A 21156-nucleotide genomic window follows, 5' to 3' on the forward strand; every position below is an offset into this window, starting at 1 on the left:
AGGGGGAGTGGAGGCTTAGAAGAGCCATCAAAAGGAGTTGTTGAGGGCAGGATCCAGAGATGATCAGAGCTCCACAGCCACTATTCTGAGTGCCGGGATGATATTGCTGAGCTGCCTCATCATTCAGCTATTCTGGGCTTTCTGTGTCAAGGGACAAGGTAAGAGGTAAATGAATCAAAAAGATTGAACAGCACTTTGCAAAACCATTCTCTGGTGTGCAGGGATAGATACTAAACCAGCCTGATAGTGCAAGGAGCCAAGGTGTGGTACAGGAACAGGTACCACATAACAGGTTATGAAGCCTCTTTTTTGTGTACGTCTAGAGAATATTTTCACCTGTCAGAGTTAGTGCCTGATACAACAGGGCTGGGTATATTCCTCCCGCCCCCCGATACATTGGAGTGCAAAAGTGCCTGAGTCATCCCAGCATTTTGAATGGGTTGCTTATGTAATCAGAACAGCCAATGAAATTCACTCTGTACATCAGTCCCTGATCCCAGTTCTACTCTGGAATTATCTATTCCACTATGTGAACTGTAATTATATTGATTGTGTGCATGTTTAAAAATTGTATCACTCCTGTATTCAGTTTATGTATTCCAGGAAACAGACATGGGTTTGATGTGTAGCTACTGTATGCAGTGCTGCTTGTCGCGTATGGATAGATAATACATATGAGGTCCTATAGGGCGAACAGGCCTTTTCATTCCTGACACCCATTCTGCTTTGTGCATTCCCAATAATCACATACGATAAATCTGCCATGCAGCAGTGTTCCCTGTAAGCGAAGTGCTTGAGCAGCTGCTCAGGAGAGATTCCAGTGCCACCCAGGTGATTAGCAGAGCACCCACAGCCCAGCAGCATGTGTTTCTACTGATGGTGCACACCTATACAAACCTTGGTGCACATAACAAAATTTATTCCACAGATGGATGGGAAAAATTAGGGAGCACTTTGCAATGTATGGTTTTTCCAGGAGCTTGGGTGATTTCTTGGTAGATAAGGATTATTTGGGTTTGCTAGAGGCAAAGGAAGTTCCATTTGAAATTTATTAAAGAGGACCTGCTCTGAGGAAGAATCAGGACTGTAGAGAGAAGTAGTTTTATTTGTAGTATCCTTGCCTCACTTGCGCTCTAAGGACTATGGTTAGCATTTCTGTCCTAGGGGACGTCTTTTAACGGTCCACTCAAAGTTTATCCAAATAATCCCATTGAAGCAAGGGGTAGAATTTGTCATGGACTATGCAGAGGGTTCTGTCCCACAACTCACATATTGGGTGTGTGGGAGGGGGGAGGTGTCTCCAGGACATGACAACAAAGCCACTCACAGACCGGGTCCTAGCTATTTTGGAAGTCCAGTGTCATTTAGGACTTTGGGAAGCAGTTGATTGCTCTGGGCCTATGTGATCACCAAGCCTAGAAGAAAGCTGCAAAGAAGCTATTATTGAAGAAAGGGATCCAGGTGTGGCTGTAGCTCATCAGCACCCAGCATCTTCACTAGCTATAGCACAGCTGCAGCGATGAGCTGCTGCGATGTAGCTCTAGTCGTGCACGTGGCTTTGGAAAGCTCCACTTCACGTCTTTACATCACGTCGGTGGTTGAGGTATTAGGGGATGTTTTATTCCCTCATTTCTTAAGGCGGAGTCTCAATGCTCCTCCACAGAGATGAAGGGGGTTGCATTTTTGAGTACCTAAAATGCTGGTTTTTTACTTCCCTTGAAATACTGCTTCTGGCAGGGCACTCCTGTTACATCTTGTTTCCATTCACTGAGACCATTTATTTTATGTGAACACACCTGATTGCAGACTATATACGAGCTGCTTTTCACTTTAAATTCATACTCTGAATTAATGTCCATGTGTAGACGAGCCCCTGCTTTCTGGATCTCTTCCGGAATACTTTATTTCTAAATTGAGCGTCCACACGCAAAAAAGAGTATTGAAAAACTATTTGCAATTTCAAAATAGAGCACCCACACTGATTGGATGCTATCTTGCATTTAAGGCCACCTGGAACCGCTTCAGGCAGGTCATTAGGTCAGCAGTGACTTCCTGGAGCTGCTGCTTGAGGCTATCTGAGACGCAAGCTTAAAGAGACCCCCCCGTACAGCTGTGTCTCAGCTGTTTATTCTCCTGCTTGCCAACCGCTCTGAGGGACAGCAAAGCATTTCCACTGCATGCTTTGGTTGCCCTGTGTTTGGACAGCACAAAGCTGCCTGCTATGGAGCCGGTGCTGCCCCTGGACATGCAACAGCCATAACTGTCATGCTGCAGCTTCTGCAGACTGCCCTCCAGGCCCTGCAGGAACGCAACCTCAAGCTGCTTGAGGAGACACTCAACATGTGTGTGGGAGCGCAGCTCTTTCAGATGTAACCCACTGTGGAGCACCGCTTCTGGGACCGGCTTGTCATGGAGCAGTGGGACAACTAGCAGTGGCTCCAGAACTTGAGGAAGAAGACATTTCTGGAGCAGTGTGCCTGGCTCACCCCTACCCTCATGTGATGGAACGCCCAGATAAGACCTGCCATCCCCCTGGAGAAGCGGGTCACCATCATGATTTGGAAGCTCGCCATGCCGGACAGTTACTGATCTGCCGGGAACCAGTTTGGCATGGGGAAGTTGACCATCGGGGCCCTCAACATGCAGGTATGGTGCTCTCAGGCTGCAGTCTCAGAGGTGGGGGTGACGTGCTGGAAAGGGGAACCCTAGGGAAAGGAGGGGTGGGAGTGAGTGGGATAGAAGGTGGGAGGAAGCCACTGTCCTTGGGCAGTTCTCCAGTCCAAACCTAACACAGCTGTGCTAATGGGGATAGACTATATAGGGGGTGGCTCCTGTTGTGTTTGGGTGGGGGTGGGGGGGAAGGATGAGGATGGCTTGGCCATCCTCCCAAGGGCTCTGGCACCCCTGTGAGTCTGTTTGGTTTGTTTCTCTCCTTCTGCAGCTGGTGAGGGCAGTCAACACTGTCCTTCTGTTTGGAGTCATCCACCTCGGTGACGTGGATCCCATAGTCGCTGGTTTGTCACCATGAGCTTCCACAACTGCGGGGAAGGAGGGAGGCTATTGATGGCATCCACATCCCCATCTGGGCCCCCAATTACTAAGCATCTCTGTATATTGACTGCAAGAGCTATTTTTCCATAATCCTGCAAGCTCTGGTCAACCACCGTGGCCAGTTTTTGGATATCTTCATCGGCTGGTTGGGGAAGGCACATGACACCCGCGTCGTCAGGAACTCCAGACTCTTCCAGAAGCTGGAAGCTGGCACTTTCTTCCCTGACCACAGCATCAGGGTCGGGGATGTGGACATGCCCCTGTGCATCATGGGGGACAAGGTCTACCCTCTTGTGCTGTGGCTCATGAAGCCCTACACCGGATACCTTGACCCCAGCAAGGACTACTTTAATGTCCGGCTGGGCAGGGCCTGCATGCAGGCTGAATGCACCTTTGGGCTTCTCAAGGTGCAGTTCAGATGCCTCCTGACTGGCCTGGATGTAGGGGAGCAGAACATCCTCCAGGTGGTGTCTACATGTTGTGTGCTGCACAACATCATGGAGAGGAAGGGAGAGGCTTTCCTTCCAGGGTGGGGGGCAGAGGCTGGATGGGAGTGCAGGGCCTTTGAGCAGCCGAACTCAACTGCCATCTGTCGGGCCCATCAGGTGGGGGTGCAGATCCGGGAGGCTCTGAGGGAGAACTTCTCACAAGGACCCAGTGACATTCTCCCTTGGGCCTCCCCATTGGGGCCTGTGTATCAACTTTCTCTGCCTTTCCTCCAGCAAGCCCCTCTTTTCCTCCAACCTTCTCCCCTGCAGAGACAATAAAAAATGGTTTGGTTTTGAAAAAAAGAGCTGGTTATTTATTTGGGATAGAAGTTACTGGGAAGGGACCGGGGAAAGAACCTAGAAATGGGTGGGAGGAGGGAGGAAGGGGAATGAGAACCTTGGAGTGGGGAGGGAGCTTACAGGGGAAGGAGGGAGGAGGAGAGGCTCAGGGGCTAGGACTAGTGTGTGGCTTGGGTACTTCCTTTGCTTCATGTGTGATGACCTGGGCAACCACGAGGGCCGGGGGGAACGGGGAGGCTAGGGGGAGAAGCAGGAGGGTGGGCCTGAGCAGCATCTGGCATGGAGGGGGAACAGGGTCAGGCATGGGAGGGGGGACGGACTGGCATGAGAGGTGGTCAGGACCAAGGACTGGGGCAGGAGCGGCAGCAGGGGCAGGAGCTGGCTCCGGATGAGTGAGGAGAGCCTGCATTGTCGCGCACATGTTGTGTCCCCACTGCAGCAACTCCATCCATGTCTCTCTCTGCCACTGCGTTTCCTACCGGACCTTCTGGACTAGTGTCTCATGGAGGGCCCAGAGTATGGAGACATGCTCCCGCATCACGTCTTCCTGGGGGCTTCAGCCTGCAGCTCCCCTGGTGTTGGGCAGTGCCTCAGGTGGCATTGCCTGCCCCCCTCTTGTAGCTGGTCTGGCTGGGGAGAATAAAGAGAGACGGTCAATCATCCCTGGAGACACTGTCCCTGAAGCTGTATATAAAACCATGGTAGATCCACATCTTGAATACTGTGTACAGATATGGTTGCCTCGTCTCAAAAAAGATAGATTGACAAAGCCCTGGCTGGGTTGATTTAGTTGGGATTGGTCCTGCTTTGGGCAGGGGACTGGACCTGATGACCTTGTGAGGTCTCTTCCAGCTCTATGATTCTATTAGAAAAGGTTCAGAAAGGGGCAACAAAAATGATTAGGGGTTTGGAACGGGTCTCGTATGAAAAGAGATTAAAAACACTGGGACTTTTCAACTTAGAAAAGAGGAGACTAAGGGGGGGATATGATAGAGGTCTATAAAATCATGGAAAAAGTGAATAAGAAAAAGTTATTTACTTATTCCTACAATATAAAAACTAAAGGTCACCAAATGAAATTAATAGGCAGCAGGTTTAAAACAAACAAAAGGAAGTTTTTCTTCACTCAGCGCACAGTTGAACTGTCGAACTCCTTGCCAGAGGATGTGGTGAAGGCTAATACTTTAACGGGGCACAAAAAAGAGCTAGCTAGATTCATGGAGGTAGGTCCATCAATGGCTATTAGCCAGGTTGTGTAGGAATGGTGTCTCTAGCCTCTGTTTGTCTAGAAATGGGTGACAGGAGAGGGATCACATGAGGCTTACCTGTTGTGATCCCTTCCTCTGGGTCATGTGGTACAGCTTCTAATGCTAAAGGTTTCTTTTTCACTTCTCCTGAAATACTGCTTAAGACAGAGCACTCCTATCATATTTTATTTTTAGGTTCTGGTGTCCCCCTATTTCTTTTAATTCAAAAGTGGAAGACTGGTATTAAATATGTTGTTTAAAGCTGATGGTGAAGTGATGCTCCTTTCCTGACACTGACTTGTCTTTGCCTTCTGTTTATTTAACCCAAACAAATCTTCCAGATCCGAAGAAAGATTCAAGATATCTATCCCGTTGTCTAGATAGGCCTTTATATTTCTATAGAGACTAATTATTTAAATTCTGTGCTGAAACACAGATTTATTATTTCCTGATTAATATAATTCTAAAATAACCATATCAAAATAAATTCTTTTGGATGTTCTCTTAGGCATCACAAATGGTTATGGATTTTGTTTCTTTCATCTTTAGAGGTAATCTGCCAGTCACCAACAATTAACAATGGAAAAGTAATTACTCTAAAGAGAGTTTTCAAGGAGCATGAGCAGTTGCAGTTTACTTGTAATAAAGTATATAAATTCGGTGAAAGATCTGATGCAGAATGTACCGAAAATGGATGGCATCCAAATCCATCTTGCAAAAGTCAGGTTTTGTTCATTTTATACTGCTTGTTCTGTTACTTTTATTTTGCTAGCCAACGATGGTCCTGATCCTCAAATAGTACTCACAAATAATATGTACTGTACCTTCAAAAGCAGTGACTCCGAAAAGATTATAGAGATCATAGTGGAAAACAACTAAACCGTGATGCTAAGGCAAAAAGTCTAATGCAATTATTGTATAAAGTGAGGTAGAGTAAGTAGAAGTAGGGGGGTGGGTTTTTTTTACTTATACGTAAAGCATTTGTGACACCAATACTGGAAAATCATACCCAGTTCTGATGTCCACATTTTAGAAAATATGTTGAAAAAATGGAAAGGAAACAGAAAGGAGACACAACTAGTTATCTGGACCAATACCTTACAATGAGATACTCAGACTAAACTAAACGAGCTTCTTTTCAAAAGGAATAGTAAGGCATACATTGATCTTCATGGGGAGAAAATATCAGATACTGAAGTGTGCTTTAACGTAAAGAAAGGCATAGGGAGAACCAATGGCTGGAGACAACTCAGACAAATCCCAATTAGAAATGAGGCACAACTTTTGTAACCATTGGAACAAAGTACCAAGAGAACTGATAGATTCTTCATGTCTAGATGTCTTCAACTCAAGTCCTGTATGTCTTTCTGGAAGATATGCTCTAATCAAACTAAAAATAGAAGTGGCTGGTCAAATTCGATCCTTTGTGTTATACTGGAGGCCGAACTAGAAGATCCTTTCCGGTCTGAAAATCCATGAATCTATGATGTTAGAAATAAGAATGGGGAAGAGCAATAGTCATATTTTAACCCCTGCCTATCCTGGCAAGGCTTTGTAATCATGAATTTTGAGAGGTGAGGACTGCATGGTTATAAAATAGATTCAAGCAACTACTAAGAAATATTCAGTATTTGAAAAGTCATGGAAATGCGAGTCTGGTCCTGCCATCCCTATTCATGCGACCAGGCAAGTAATACTCAGCATAAGATTAGTACATTTTTCCCCATATGAGCATAATTTAGTTGAAAAGGCAATGTTGGCATTTTCATCAATGCACTTATGCGTAGAAATTGGACAAAATAGAAAGAAAACTCATTTCTAAAAGCTCCCTGATACAGAACACTAAAGTGAACCAATGCAGTATCTAGAAAAGGTTGTATTGCATTTTCTGAGTTACTCTGGAGTGCAAAGAGAACTGAAAAGCATGAGGAACTTTCTTTTCCTCACAGGAACTTCAGCTAGCTTGATTCATTACTCCTATCGGTAAATGAAGATTTGTGGAAGGCAATACATAATTGTACCACTGTGGAATTCTTGTCACATGTTGCTAAATGTTTGGCTGCATGTGTGTGTTCCCTCTGTGTGCCTCCTCAACTCCGCACAGACAGACAGCAAAGCAGACCTCCAGCAAACCACCCAAATATCACAAAATGGATAAGGGATGAAGGTACCTGGTTAGGTTTATTGTCAATGAAGCATGGTTCTAGTATCCAGCAAACTCTTATCAGATCACTAATACATGCATTCCCCTTGCAACACAGCACTCAGTCAGTGATGGGACTTTCCATTGCCCTCTTGGTTGGACAAAGACTGTCCCTCTGAGCTATGTCTGGAGTGATGTATAACTCGTTTCTATCAGTGCATAAAGATGTATCAGGGCGCCAACCTTTGATGTTTCCAGGGGCCTCCTGTTATCTTGTACATGTTGCTTTGATCAAAACATCTCTGTTCAACATGTTGTCTTCTTGACCTCATCTTTAGGATGGGTCAGTGTATTCCTGTTATCTCTGAGGAATGTGCTATTGTCAAGGTGTTCTGGTACCATCTTTCTGGAATATGCTTGTGCGAGTGCTCTGTGCCTGGCAATATCAGCCTCATGTTTGCCACATTCTGTGAGCAGGGCATGCCTTGTACTTACAGCTTAACTTTGCTTTATTATCAGCATAGTTCTGCCTTCTTAAGCCTGGGCCTCCTATCAGGCTTCTGATACATAGGCTTATGTTTCAGACCCCCTTCTTCAATTGTTATTATGTGAACAAGAATTCACTCCATAACAGAAGAGATATCTAGTCTAGATATTGAATGAAATCACTGAAATTGTGCAAAATAATCTGTACTTCTTTACTTGAAACATTTGTTTCTTCAAAATGCTTCTAATGGTTTATGATTTAATTCTGTTTTGGCCAGTTTCTTCCCTTAAACATATATAGGAAAACAGCCACAATCAAATCCAGTTAACAATGTTTCTTTTCTTTTTTTCCCAATTTGAGCAATGTTTGTTTTGTTTTATGTGTCTTTTAGATATTATCTTGTGGAACATCCCTACAAATGTAGGATCTAACACTCATTACAAATCTCAAAATATACTGTTTCTGGTTCCACTATTAGCAAATATGACTTCTGGGGGGAGATTGAAAGAACTGGGTTTGTTTAGTCTGGAAAAGAGAAGACAAAGGGGACATAATAAAAGCTTTCTAGTACCTAAAAGGTAGTTACAAGGAGCAGTGAGAATTCATTTAGCTGCCAACCTTGTCCCCCACCCTCCTGCCCCCATTTCCTCTCCCCTGCCCCCAACCACAGAACTGTCCCCCTGTTCTCCCACTACAGAAACCTGCTCCCACCCGCCGCTACAGAAACCTGCCCCCCGGCACCCTGCCTCCCGCTGTAGAAACTTGTCCCCTGCTGGCTTCATGCCCCCTGCTGCATAAACCTGTCCCCTGTTCCCCTTGGCACACTGTTCCCTCTCCTCATTCCACGAGGAGTACAGCTAGTTCGGATTAGAAGCCTAATCCTAACTAGCTACTCCGTGCCGTGTGTAGCCGCGCGGCACAGGGTTCGAACTAGCCGCCATTTAAAAATGGCGCCGGCCGGCTTCATGCAAATGAAACCCGGGAAATTCAAATCCCGGGCTTCATTTGCAATTGTGGATGACTACATTACCCCCGCTAGTTCGAACTAGCGGGGTAGTGTAGACATACCCCTAGTGTACCCCAAAGGCCTCTGTAAAGACAATGGAGAAATGTTCCATGCAAAGCCAAATGTTTGCTTTAAAGTGGGCACTGTGCAGCAGTTGCCCAGAAGTCTCAGCAGAGCATCGGGACACACTTGGTCTGGAGGCAAGTAGGCATGGTAAGGGAATAGCCAGGTCAGGGACCTGTATGTGGGAGGGGTGTGTAGAAGAGGGCAGCTTCCCACTGAGTCCAGCACACACCAGATCTGGCCAGTAGCAGGGAACACACATGGTTTGCTGGACAGAGTACTACTTTGCCAGCCTGCAGGAGGTGTATGTGTGTGTGTGACACACATGTGGCCTCCTGGACAGTGTGCTAATAAGTTCCCCTCTTTCTCCTTCCTGCAGGTTGCTATGCGAGATATCAGTCTTTTCTAAATCACAACGAGTGATCGGGAGTGAATGCTGAGTGAATGTGTCCATAAGCCTGGGCTTTATGCACAATGCTGTGTGTGGGAAGATGTCCTGTCATCAAGGATGGAATAAGGCAGAGCTCCCCAAAAACCTTGTGGCTACGTCTACACTGCATGCTTTTTGCGCAAGAACAAGTGTTCTTGTGCAAAAACTTGCAGAGCGTCTACACTGCATGTGAGTTCTTGTGCAAGTAAATTTACAGTAAAACGTCAAAAAACATGGCTTCCTGTGCAAGAGTTATTCCTCTTCCCACAAGGAATAAGCCCTCTTGCACAAGAGCTCTTCCACAAGGAAGCAGCGTGGACAGGCAACAGGGGTTTCTTGTACAAGAAAGCCCTGTGGCTAAAACAGCCATCAGAGCTTTCTTGCACAAGAGAGCATTCACACTGCCACGGGTGCTCTTGCACAACAGCACATGGCAGTGTGGACACGCTCTTGTGTTAAGACCTTTTGTACAAGAACTCTTGTGCAAAACAGTTCTTGTGCAAAAAGCCTTCAGTATAGACGTCGCCTGTGAGAATGATCAAAGAGTTCCTGTGTGAGAGCTTCATGGGGCTGAGCAGTCCGAATTAGCAACAATGAAGCTGTGCAACTGTTCTGTTTACAGAGACAAAAGCTGAATGATTCTCAACTATGTGGTGTTTTCACTTCCAGTGAAGTGTGTCTGAGCTCACAAAATGATATATTAAGTCCAGTTCTCTTGCAACAATAAGGCCTGTGTTATGCAGGAGATCATACGTGGTCCATTGATCACAGTAGTTCCTTCTGGCCTCATAATCTGTACACAGCATTGGTACAGGCTTTCATGCCATCCATGTGCCTCAAGCCTGTCCTGCCAAGACACCTCTACAGATGAAAGCACCATGTCAGTCTCTATACCTACTCAGTCATTGGCATTTCTGCTTCAGTGCTAATGAGGGAGCTCACTAATGTCAATTGTGCTGCTGTTTTATAGGACATAGATACCTCTCCACTAGAGTCGAGACAAAACTGAACTTGTTTTGCTGGCCATCAATTGGCCATGATATAAATATTACTTTGGGGAAACTACTTAACTGGGTCACCCTCAAACCAGAAGTGAAATGATCTATATTTATTTACAAATCACCCAATCCTCTATGAGAAGCTTTTAAAAATCCTTGCTATTATCTACAAACTAGTGCTCTTAATTTCTGACTCATTCAGCTTCAACAAGTGTATTGAGCTATGAAGTGATGCACAACTCATCAGGATCCGATTTAATTCGAGAATGATCTGACAGTATCAGTAAAAAAAACAAAAAAACCCCCACCCTTCTCTTACAGCTATCTAAGACACCTTCCTTCACATGAGCGTTCTCCAGATTTCATCACTGTAATTTGGTGAATATGAGCCAAAGTAGAATGTGTCTGTCGTCTTTGTCATAAGCATAAGATAAACATAGAAGCCAGGAGTAGTGTCAGCCGATGGTCAGGGCGGTGTGTGGTGTGTGCGTGTGTTATACACCTGAGTCTTCAACTGCTAGGACCGGGGTCACTTCGCAGCGGGCAGCCAAAAGGCTGACGGGCGCCCTAAAGTTTTACACCCAAGTCTTTAGCTGCTAGGACCGGGGTCCCTTCACAGTGGGCAGCCTGTAGAAGGATGACGGCTGCCCCAAGAGTTTGCAGGGAGAGCTTTTTACATCCGAGTCTTTGACTGTTAAGACACAAGGTCCCTCCACAGCAGGCAGCCTAGAGAAGGCTGACGGATGCCCCAAGGATCTGCCCCGTGGAGGCGACAGAACCCAAATGCTGTGTCTGCTCCTATGACTGGCTGGAGTTCTTTTAATTGTGTCTGGTTCTGTTACAGCAACAGGAGGAGTCAGGTTAAAGCTTAAACAGTTACAGGTTTATTAGAGTGTCTTATAAAGCATGTGATTACAATGGCTATTGTTCTATTTCTTAACTGCTAGCAAATACAGATCTTAACATGCTTACAAAGGAAAAGGAAGAGAGAAAAATATAAGGGTACCAAGTGACAGCTTAATCTTTAAAGAAATCTATTCTATGCGTGCACTAAAACAAAAAGACACATACGGGTACAATTTTTACCCCCTTCTGCGTCCCTCGATTCCAGCATGTCAGGCCAGGATCAGTCCCTCAATTCCTTGGAAAGACGAATACGAGGTGGGCGTCCCCGTGGACCTCGGGAGGCAATCACCTAACCCGACCAGCAGGTAGATGGTAGATTGACACTCAGAGTGAGTGTGCTTCTGGGTCCATCTTTATACCCATGGGGTCACATATTCTCTTTCTTATCTACGATGCCAAATTGTGCTGGTTCGCCTTTGTGATGCCAGTTCTTACAAGGGAGTTTCGACGTAATTTACACTTGTAAGAGAGAGAGAACTAAATTGGGAGAACTGGACATTCTTTGCTCAGAGGGAGATTCCTCTCCGGGATGCCTGTGTGTGATCGTATCAACATAGGTGCCAGTCAAGGGCAGTTTCTCGCAGACTCTTGGTCAGTGATTAGCTTGACCACCCTCTTATCTATGTTTACAGTTGTCCAGGGTCATGATGAGCCAGCACATCTGGTCCTTCTGTCAAGGCTTCAAAGACTATGCTGATTTTATTGCTCTCTATGCCCTGTGTGCTCTGAGGCACCTTATAGGAGCAAGCAAAATGGAGGTTGTGGGGAGTGGGGAGGGTTCTGTCTGGCTACAGGTAGGGAACTTTTTTCTGGGACAGGGGCTGCTGACTCTCAGAAACATTAGTTGGGGGGGCATATACAAGTGAAAAGCAAACCAAAAACAATAACAAAACCCCCTCAATGAACCCTCATGGATGTGACCCCTGACTGAGAAGGAGAGAGACACTCCCACCAGTCCCCTCACATGCCAGAGCCCATGGGGGCTCAGGCTAGTAGATTTTGTGTGCTTCAGCACCATGAGCTCCCCAAAGCTTGGGGAGCCCTGAGCCTCAGGGGCCAGATCCAGGCAATTTGCGGGGGCCTCATCCATCCCCTGGGACTGAGGTTGCCCACCCCTGATATAAACTCATACATTGGTCCTTTCAAATATTTGCCAAAATATTTCCAAAGTCAGTTCAAGGAGCTGATCATGCACACAAAGCCATTAGTAAATCAACTCCCAGTCACATTAGATGTTGCATCTCCATTTATGACTGGCCAAGAAAGTCTCTGAAGAGGTGCAGGTGAGCCAGAAATAAGGTATTTTTGCTGAAAAAAAAAGTGTTGTAATAAGTGAACTCAAGCTCACTTACTACAATTGTAAGCTCAGATCTTTAGTAAAAACCTGGCTTAGGTGGCCAGGATGGTATATTTTGAAACACTGCTCTGAGTGTGAGATCAAACAAGCAGCTAAAAGCAATGCCCTGAACAGCCCAATGCTGATACAAGTTTGTCAGAGCTTTAAGTGCCTGGGGGAGGAGGAGTGTTTGCCGTAGTTCTGTTTTTCCAGCAGGGAAATTTCCACTAAGAGTCAGCACCAGAAATAGAAGCTGCGTTCTGTATTTGTGCTAAATGCAGGACAATGTAGCACTTTAAAGACTAACAAGATGGTTTATTAGATGATGAGCTTTCGTGGGCCAGACCCACTTCCTCAGATCAAATAGTGGAAGAAAGTAGTCACAACCATATATACCAAAGGATACAATTTAAAAAAAATGAACAAATATGAAAAGGACAAATCACATTGCAGAACAGAAGGGGGATGCGGGGGGGTGGGAAGGGGGAGGAAGGAAGGTAAGTGTCTGTGAATTGCTGATATTAAAGGTAGGGAGAGTGGGATGTTTGTGAGTTAATGGTATTACAGGTGATAATTTGTATTTGTATTTGTATTTGTATTTGTGCTAGTCTTCTTCTCCCTTTTGTGTATAAAAAAGAAAAAGAAAAGAAAAAAAGAATGGACCTGGAGCACCTTAGAGACTACGATAATAGCATGAGCTTTTGTGGGCACTACCTACTTTTTCAGATGAATGAAGCAAGGGGTCCAGAGTACAAATAAATAGCAGAAAAAGAAGGGAGATTCGGCGGGGTCAGGGCAGGGAGCCTCATCAATTAAAGTGTCTGTGCTAAATGAGGCTGGATACTGCTTTTAACAAGCCTCTGTCTGCAGCACCGGGGCAAGCTTACCCCATAGTGGAGTACCCATGGAAACACCATCTCGAAGAGCGACAGTTACTGCACCGAGGTGAGTAACTTCGCTTTTCCAGCCTGTCTCAAGTAACTTCCCTTTTCCCTTAGGCTGTGTCGAGACTCAGGGGTTTTTTCGGGAAAAGTAGCCTTTTTCCGAAAAAACTTCCCCTGCGTCCAGACACAAGCCGCGTTCTTTCGAAATTAAATCGAAAGAACGCGGCTTTTCTTTCGATGGCGGTAAACCTCATTTCACGAGGAAGAACGCCTTCTTTCGAAAGTTCCTTTCGAAAGAAGGCGTTCTTCAATGTAAATAGGGCTTCTTCGAAAGAGAGCATCCAGACTCACTGGATGCTTTCTTTCGAAAAAGCAAGCCGCTTTTTCGAAAGTTCAACGTGCAGTCTAGACGCTCTCTTTCGAAAGAGGCTTGCAGTCTAGACATAGCCTTAGAGAAGTTAGCACCATCTTTAATAGTATCTAAAAACTGTCAGACAGAGGGTGTTCTTCATAAAACCTCTAGAGCTAAAGTGAAAGGGATATTGTTAAAATAAAGTCTGTATTTGATTCTTTACATTTCAAATGCTTTAACTGTTTTCCTTTCTTTTCTGTCTTTAAAAAATTAACATGATTCCAATAACTTGTTTTCCATGGCACCAAGCAGTCTCAGAATTCTGTACTTAAACCCCTGAGCATGTTTGTGCCATACTATGGCAGGACCATGTTAATACTTTAGACTCTGGGCTTAATTATTCCATCCAACCAGACACAACAGGGGTGAAGTGTGGAATGAACTGCCAAAGAGACTCGACAGATCCCGTCTGACCACCTTTAGGTCTCACGGCAAGACTTCATTTTTTGGGTAATGTTTTTCAGTAAGACACATAACAAGAATTTCCTCCCTTTTTCTCCCCAGCTAACCTTAGTAAATACTCTGAGAGATTGGAGAAGTACAACAGACTTCACCAAATCCATGTAAACCTCACTGTGCCAATTTTATGCAAAAGATATTCAGATGAGACAATGTTAGTAAAGCTAGTAAAAAAAAAAAAGGCAAATGCTAATAACCTTAATTAAGGGGGATTTATAGCTTCATGTCCTGTTTCTAGATGTTAAACTTGTTTGTGTATTTCGGTTTAGAAATTAGATGTGATCCTCCATTAGTGACTAATGGAACCTACCACCCTCAAAGGAGAATGTTTAGAGAAAAGGATGTAATCAGAGTGAGCTGTAATGCAGGATTTCACTTTGATGCATATAATAGACACAACATTGCCGAATGCACAGAGAATGGCTGGTTACCTATTCCAAGATGTATCTGTAAGTTGCTTTTACTTTAGAATGTCAAAACTCAAACGATTATACAGTTTCTGCAATCGATAATGTAAAAGACATATTTCCAGGGTTTTTCCTTTTACAAAGTTTATTTTGATGGACTTGGATAAAGCAACTATGTCAATAACATGATATGATGTAAGTCAGGGCTACTCAACACGCGGCGCATGGACCATTTGTTTGCAGCCCACGGTGCGATTAGAATTTATGTGGGGCTCAACACATGGCTTGCGGGTAGGAGCCAAAACAAAAAAGTAGTCAATAGAATGGTTTTCGGTTGCTATGCGTTTTAGTAGTTAAATTCCAGGACTGTTATTGCTCATTAAAAGTGCTGTCATATGGGTAGAAATTGGGTAAATATTGCATTTTATTAATATCAGCAGAACTGATTTAAATGGGACCTGTGTGTTTTGTAGTCTTGCCTTCATCTTTTTATTCACGCCCGTCAGTGTGAAAGATGCTATTTTTGCATATATATTTGCATGTATATGCAACCACACTTAAGATGCAGCCCTCTGCATGTGCTGTGAGTATCATTGTGGCCCTCGGGGCTTCCAAAGTTGAGTAGCCCTGGCGTAAGTTAACAAAGCTGTAAATAACTATAAAACATCACAATATGCTATGATTGATCTGACAAAATGTGTGAGATTCAGTCCTTCTATAGGGAAGATTAATAGTTGTATATTTTATCCATCCAACCGGTAGCATGCCAGGCACTCTATTTGTATTGTATGTATGGTAAAAAGAAAATAAACACTCACATACACCAAAGTCCTAGTTTTTATACCATCTTCCAAAGCCAAATCAACAAGTTCTTTCTCAGACGTATATTCAGGCTTTCTTTGGGTAAAATCCCACTGTCTGCAAAGATAATTGAGTAGGGCCTGAATAAAAATTGAACAAAGGATTTCAGAATCTGGGGTTGGGTTTCTATTCACATTATATAAGTAAAACTAGCTACTTCCTTTAACTTCACTAAACACAACACATTATTCAATATCCCAAGGTAACAAAATTAGATAAAAAGGAAGGTGAAAGAGAAGGCGGGGTGGGGGGTGGAGAGCACGGGAGGAGATTTAGAGCCTTACAGTGTTGTTATAAATTAACTGTCTGCTAATGGAACTCTGGATTTTCTGGGAAAACTGTAGGAAGTGCCTCCTAGATCTGCACATGGAGGAAACTGTTTCTATGAGGCTCAATCCTGTCTTGTGTGGAGGGGATTCAGTCACCTCCTTGACACTATCTTGCCCACTTGTGGCTATCCCTGTATAATGAGAAGATCTCCCCGCCCTCAATATGTGGGTTCTGGGGACAGGACCCTCTGTTAAACAGTAGAACAATTCAGGTAAACTGTGAGTGGAATCTTACAGAGTTTTCCTTTCCTCCCACCTCTTCCAAAAAGTGTCCAAAGAAGGGGGCAGTGCTTCTTGGAGTCTGTGAATAGAAAGCTGCTATGCAACTATCAGATCCTGCTAGGTAGGAAAAGATTACCAGTGAGAAGAGAACTAGCATGTGAATATTCAACACTTTACAAACTGGGTTTTTCTTGCATGCGCTTTGTAATAATAATATATATATTTATCTCTTTTTCAAAGTACCCTGTGCCTATCCACATATAGAAAATGGAGCATTAACTAGGGCTTATAAATATTACAGAGAACAAATGTTTCCAGCAACGTTAGGTAGGACAATTCACTACCAATGTGATCAAGGTTACACACCTAAAACCGACGAAAGATACGCCACATGTACTAAAGAGGGCTGGGATCCCAAGCCACAGTGCCTTAGTAAGTACATATACATTTGTTTTTTCTTTAGAATTCCATTGCACTATACCAGCATTTCCCAAAGTGTGGTCTGCGGCCCAGTGCCAGTCCTCGGAAAAAAAATACTGGTCCTCAGAAAATATACGAATTATCACGCACAATCCTATTAATTTGGTACATTTAGTATTTTACTGCATGATGTGCGCATGCTTTCATGTGGCTGAGCCTGTGTCAACGGTTTTTGTGTCACGTGACACATCAGTCTTAGTTTGTTTCTGTGTGGTGCGACAATGTGTACGTCTTCTTAAGTTAACTGCTTAAGTTTTCTTTGTTTATTTTCAATTAAATACTCTCTCGTTTTCATCTTCAATGTGAATAAATGGCTGAAGAATATGATGGGAAATACAACTAATAAACATTCTAACAATGTGTTACCTAACACAAGTGAGAATAAGAAGATTAAAACTCCTTGGACCTGCAATTTTCCAATGAGCATTTGAAATTTGGTTTTATAAGTGTTGGTAGTGACAATCGCTTGCCAATCTGTCATGCAGAACTATCCAATAAGTGCATGAAACCATCAAAACTGAAACGCCATTTGGAATGCAAACATCCAGAATACACAAGTAAGCCCACAGATTTTTTCATAAATAAGAAAAATGAATTATTTTCTACTAAAAAAAACATGAAAAGTGCACTTTCTATGTGCTCTTCAAATGAAAACTTTGTGTTGGCTTCATATGAAATTTCAAAACTAATAGTCGAGACAGGTTATCCACATTCTGTTGGTGAATACTTCCTGCATTGCATATTATTACATCCCGTACTTTATGGAGGAAGAAAGGAAATCAGTTGGGTTCGCTGTCTTTATCCAACAATACAGTGAAATATAGAATTGAAGATATGGTGAAAAATATTGAGGAAACTCTTGTATGTCGAATACAAAATAGTCAGTTTTTTGCATCACAAATGGATGAAAGCACTGATATTGCCGATGATGCCAATTTGATGTGTTTTGTTAAATATGATTACGAAAGCTGCATTCAAGAAGATCTCTTATTTTGTAAAGCACTTCCAACAAGAACAACGGCTGTCAAAATTGTTAAGCTAATCGACAATTTTATTATTCAAAGTGATATTGACTGGAAAAAATGTGTTGGACTGAGCAGTGATGAGGCTCAAGCAATGGCAGGATCTCACACTGGGCTTGTCCTACGCATTCTAGCTGTAGCATCAGACTGTGCATAGGTGCATTATAGTATTCACAGAGAGGCACTAGCTGTGAAAACCATCACTTCTGAGTTCCACTCTTCAAGAATGTGTGAAGATTATAAATTATATAAAATCTCATCCTTTGAATTCCAGAATCTTTACTGCTTTGTGCAACGAATTAGGAAGTGAGTATGAGCATCTCTTACTACACTGTGAGGTTTGATAGCTATCAAAAGGAAACATTTTGAAACGATTCTTTGAAATGAAGGATGAAGTTTTATTGTTCTTGGAGTGACACCCTCCATCGGCAAAATATGTTATATTTAATTTTAAAGACAGGTTTCATGAATTTGATTGGTTAACAATGGTGGCTTGCTTATGTGGCATATTTTGTCTTTTAAATGAGTTAAGTCTGAATTTACAAGGCACTAAAATTAATATTTTCAAAGCTCACAAAATAGAGGCAACAATTTAAAAACTTCATTTATGGGCACAGCAAGTTAACAAGAGAAACTTTAAATCTTTCTGTATTTTAACTGAATTACAAGAAAAATATGCTGAAACTAATATCTCTGCAGCAATCAAAGAATATCTCTTGTGGCTAACATCAAGCTTAAATGAATATTTTCCTCCAACTGACTCCAGTAAAATGTGGATGAAGAACCCGTTTACTGTTGAAATCGAAAATGAAGAAATATTAAAATTGAATGCATCCGAAGTGGATTCATTAATTGAACTTTCCTGTGACTCTGCCTTAAAAGAGAACTTTGATAAACTTTCCATGATTGATTTTTGGGTGAGCTATATAAATGAATATTCATGTTTATCTGAGAAAGCAGTCAAATTCTTAATGCCTTTTGTCATGACATATAAATGTGAAACTAGTATCAAAAAGACTGGGAACCACTGCACTATACTAAGCATTATATAGCAGAATGGCATCATTGGATAGAATCAGGATGGAGCAGGGTAAGTGTTACTACTTCATTGCTCCAGTCTGGCTCCTGCATTCCCCTAGCCAAGATTGTCATCCAAGGATACACCTTTGCATCTCACTGCAAGACTTCATTTTTTTTGTGCATAAAGTTTTCCGATAATAGTTAGAATGACACATAACAAGAATTCCCCCCCCTTCACTCCCCAAATAAAATAAAAGTTTACTTTGATGGACATGGATAAAGCAACTGTGTCAATTACATGATATGGTGTAAGTTAACAAAGCTGAACGTATAAACTATCACAATATGCTATGATTTATTTGACAAAATGTCTTAAACTCAGTCCTTCTACAGGGAAGATTAATAGTTGTGTATTTTATCCATCCAAATGGTAACATGCCAGGCACTCTGTTTGTCCCGTATGAATGGTAAAAAGAAAACAAATAAATAATGATGGGTCATAGTTAGATTCTGAGTCACTCATCCTAGTTTTATACCATCTACTTGTTCCCTCATTTTTTTTCTGAACTGTCCTGAAGAAGAGCACTGCATAAGCTGAAAACCTTGTTTCTCCTGTTTCCTGCAGATAACCCAGGGAACACTCATATACCCTCCGAGGGCTCAAGGCATGACCTGGTTAATTTAGCCCCCTCCATTTCTTTCTGAGGGCTCAGGGTGTAGGTTATCTTTCCTTATCTATGGGGCTCAAAGGGAAAAAAACTGGTCAATTTAAGTACCCACTCTTTCTCACAGGGCTCTGAGCAATATGGGCCTGTGTGATCCAGTGAAAGAACTTTATATTGCTGTTCTAAACATCTAATTATTAGCAACACATCGAGAATATGTATGCCAAGCAAATCTCGTATGCTCACCGCTCCCAAGTATAGAGGCATTTCACTAATGGGCTAGTTAGGTGTCACTCATCTGGAGGTTCCTGGCAATGCCTCTGAATTTCATGGTCACACTGAGCAGTCAGAGTACTGGCTGCTCAAGGTTGATGTCCAGAAATGATTCCCAAAGAGACAGTGTTATAGCTCTTTAAAGATTAAGCTGTCACTTGGTACCATTATTTCTATTTTCTATCTTTACCTTTTTTTCCTGTAACCATTTTTAAGACCTATATATATTTGCTAGTATTTAAGAAATAGAGCAATAGCCATTGTAACCATATGATTTATAAGCTTCTTTAATAAACCTGTAACTGTTTAAGCTTTAACCTGACTCCTTCAGTTGCTGTAATAGAACCAAGCACAATTTAAAAGAACTTCAGCCGGTCATAAAGGGACAGTCATAGGAAGAGCTTGGGTGTTTGGATCTGTGTCACTCCCAGGTGACAGATCCGTTGGGGCACTTTTCAGCCTTCTCTAGGCTGCCCGCTGTGAAGGAACTTTGTGTTCTAGCAACTAAAATCTAAGGTGTAATAAGCTTTTCCTATATAAAGGGGCGTCTGTTGGCCTGCTGGCCACCCTCTGCGATGGGACCCCGGTCCTAGCAGTAAAGACACGGACATTAAACCTTTTCTCGGAAACACACACACACACACACACACACACACTGCCCTGACCGTCGGCTGACAGAATTGGCGTAGTCGGCAGGATTGTGCTATTGGTTCAGATACAGCAGCATGAAGCCAGTCACGATTGACATGGATCTTAGCTGTATCTGACGGACCGAGTGCTGTCCCCGGAGTGCTGGGGAGAAGCGGCTTGTTCTGCCACGGGTGGGGCCGAGTGCGAGCCCACACGAGCGGCGTCCAGCTGCGCCGCCGCGGTCCTGGCCGGGCCGGGAGGACAGGACTCCAATTCGGCCCCGCCGTGCCAGACAGCGCAAGCGCCCGGCAGGATGACACCACCCGGCGGAGGAGGTGGCCCCGCCCCGCGGCAGGAGACGTCATTGGGGAGGGATGCTCAAAAGGAGTGCCGCTGCTGGAGTAGAGGAGGAGTTGCTGCCGGACGGAGGGCGGCCAGGCGGAGGCATCTCGGGCCCCGGCTACGGACACTCGAGAGACCCAGCTGCCATGGCGATGCGACGAGGGAGGTAGGAAGCGACCCAGGGCAGGGTACTGGAACCCAGGGGGTTGGTGTGTTAAGGGGACCCTCTCCCCCACCAACCAGGACTGGGGGTAGCACCCCCCAGACCTTAGGGCCCTGGGTCGGGGCTCGGAGTGAGGGCAGGCCCAAGCCCCCCTATCCTCCCCCACCAGCGCAGACACCAGTGAGTCAACCCAATTGTGGACCGGTCCTGCAGGGCACCAGGGGCAGGGTACCAGAGTGTAGGGAGCACCAAAGACGGAGACCTTGGGTGAGGGACGACGGAGGGGCAGGACAGCAGCCCTGTGCGGCCCGGAGGGGGTCGCCCCGGCGCCACGCCTCTCCACATGTGGTAGAGAATGTGGGTACTGTTGGTGGGGTATTGACGGTGGGTTTCTCCTGGGGAGAACACAGGGGAACCAGACCGGGATGCCACGGACCAGACATGGAGACCCCCAAATTGTTGGAATGGATGGTGGAAACCCAACACCAAAACCACCACCAACAGACGCAGTTAATCCAGCAACTGATGACGC

The 21156-nt window shown here is 44.2% G+C and overlaps 1 protein-coding gene across 4 annotated transcripts in view; it reads left to right on the forward strand.

Moving 5' to 3' along the window:
- Positions 1–21156, forward strand: part of LOC102456902 (complement factor H-related protein 3-like) — a 68531-nt gene continuing 47375 nt past the window's right edge. Inside the window, exon 1 of one of the 4 annotated variants that reach the window (XM_075936713.2) lies at positions 1–158. In XM_075936713.2, the coding sequence (XP_075792828.2) occupies positions 98–158 (61 nt within the window). In that variant the 5' untranslated portion in view covers positions 1–97. Of the gene's footprint in view, positions 166–21156 lie in introns of all 4 variants that reach the window. The other 3 variants (XM_089780573.1, XM_089780572.1, XM_075936712.2) reach the window with 3 other exon arrangements.

Source organism: Pelodiscus sinensis, chromosome 9, assembly GCF_052426305.1.
Source record: "Pelodiscus sinensis isolate ZL-2025 chromosome 9, ASM5242630v1, whole genome shotgun sequence".
Lineage (NCBI taxonomy): Eukaryota > Metazoa > Chordata > Testudines > Trionychidae > Pelodiscus > Pelodiscus sinensis.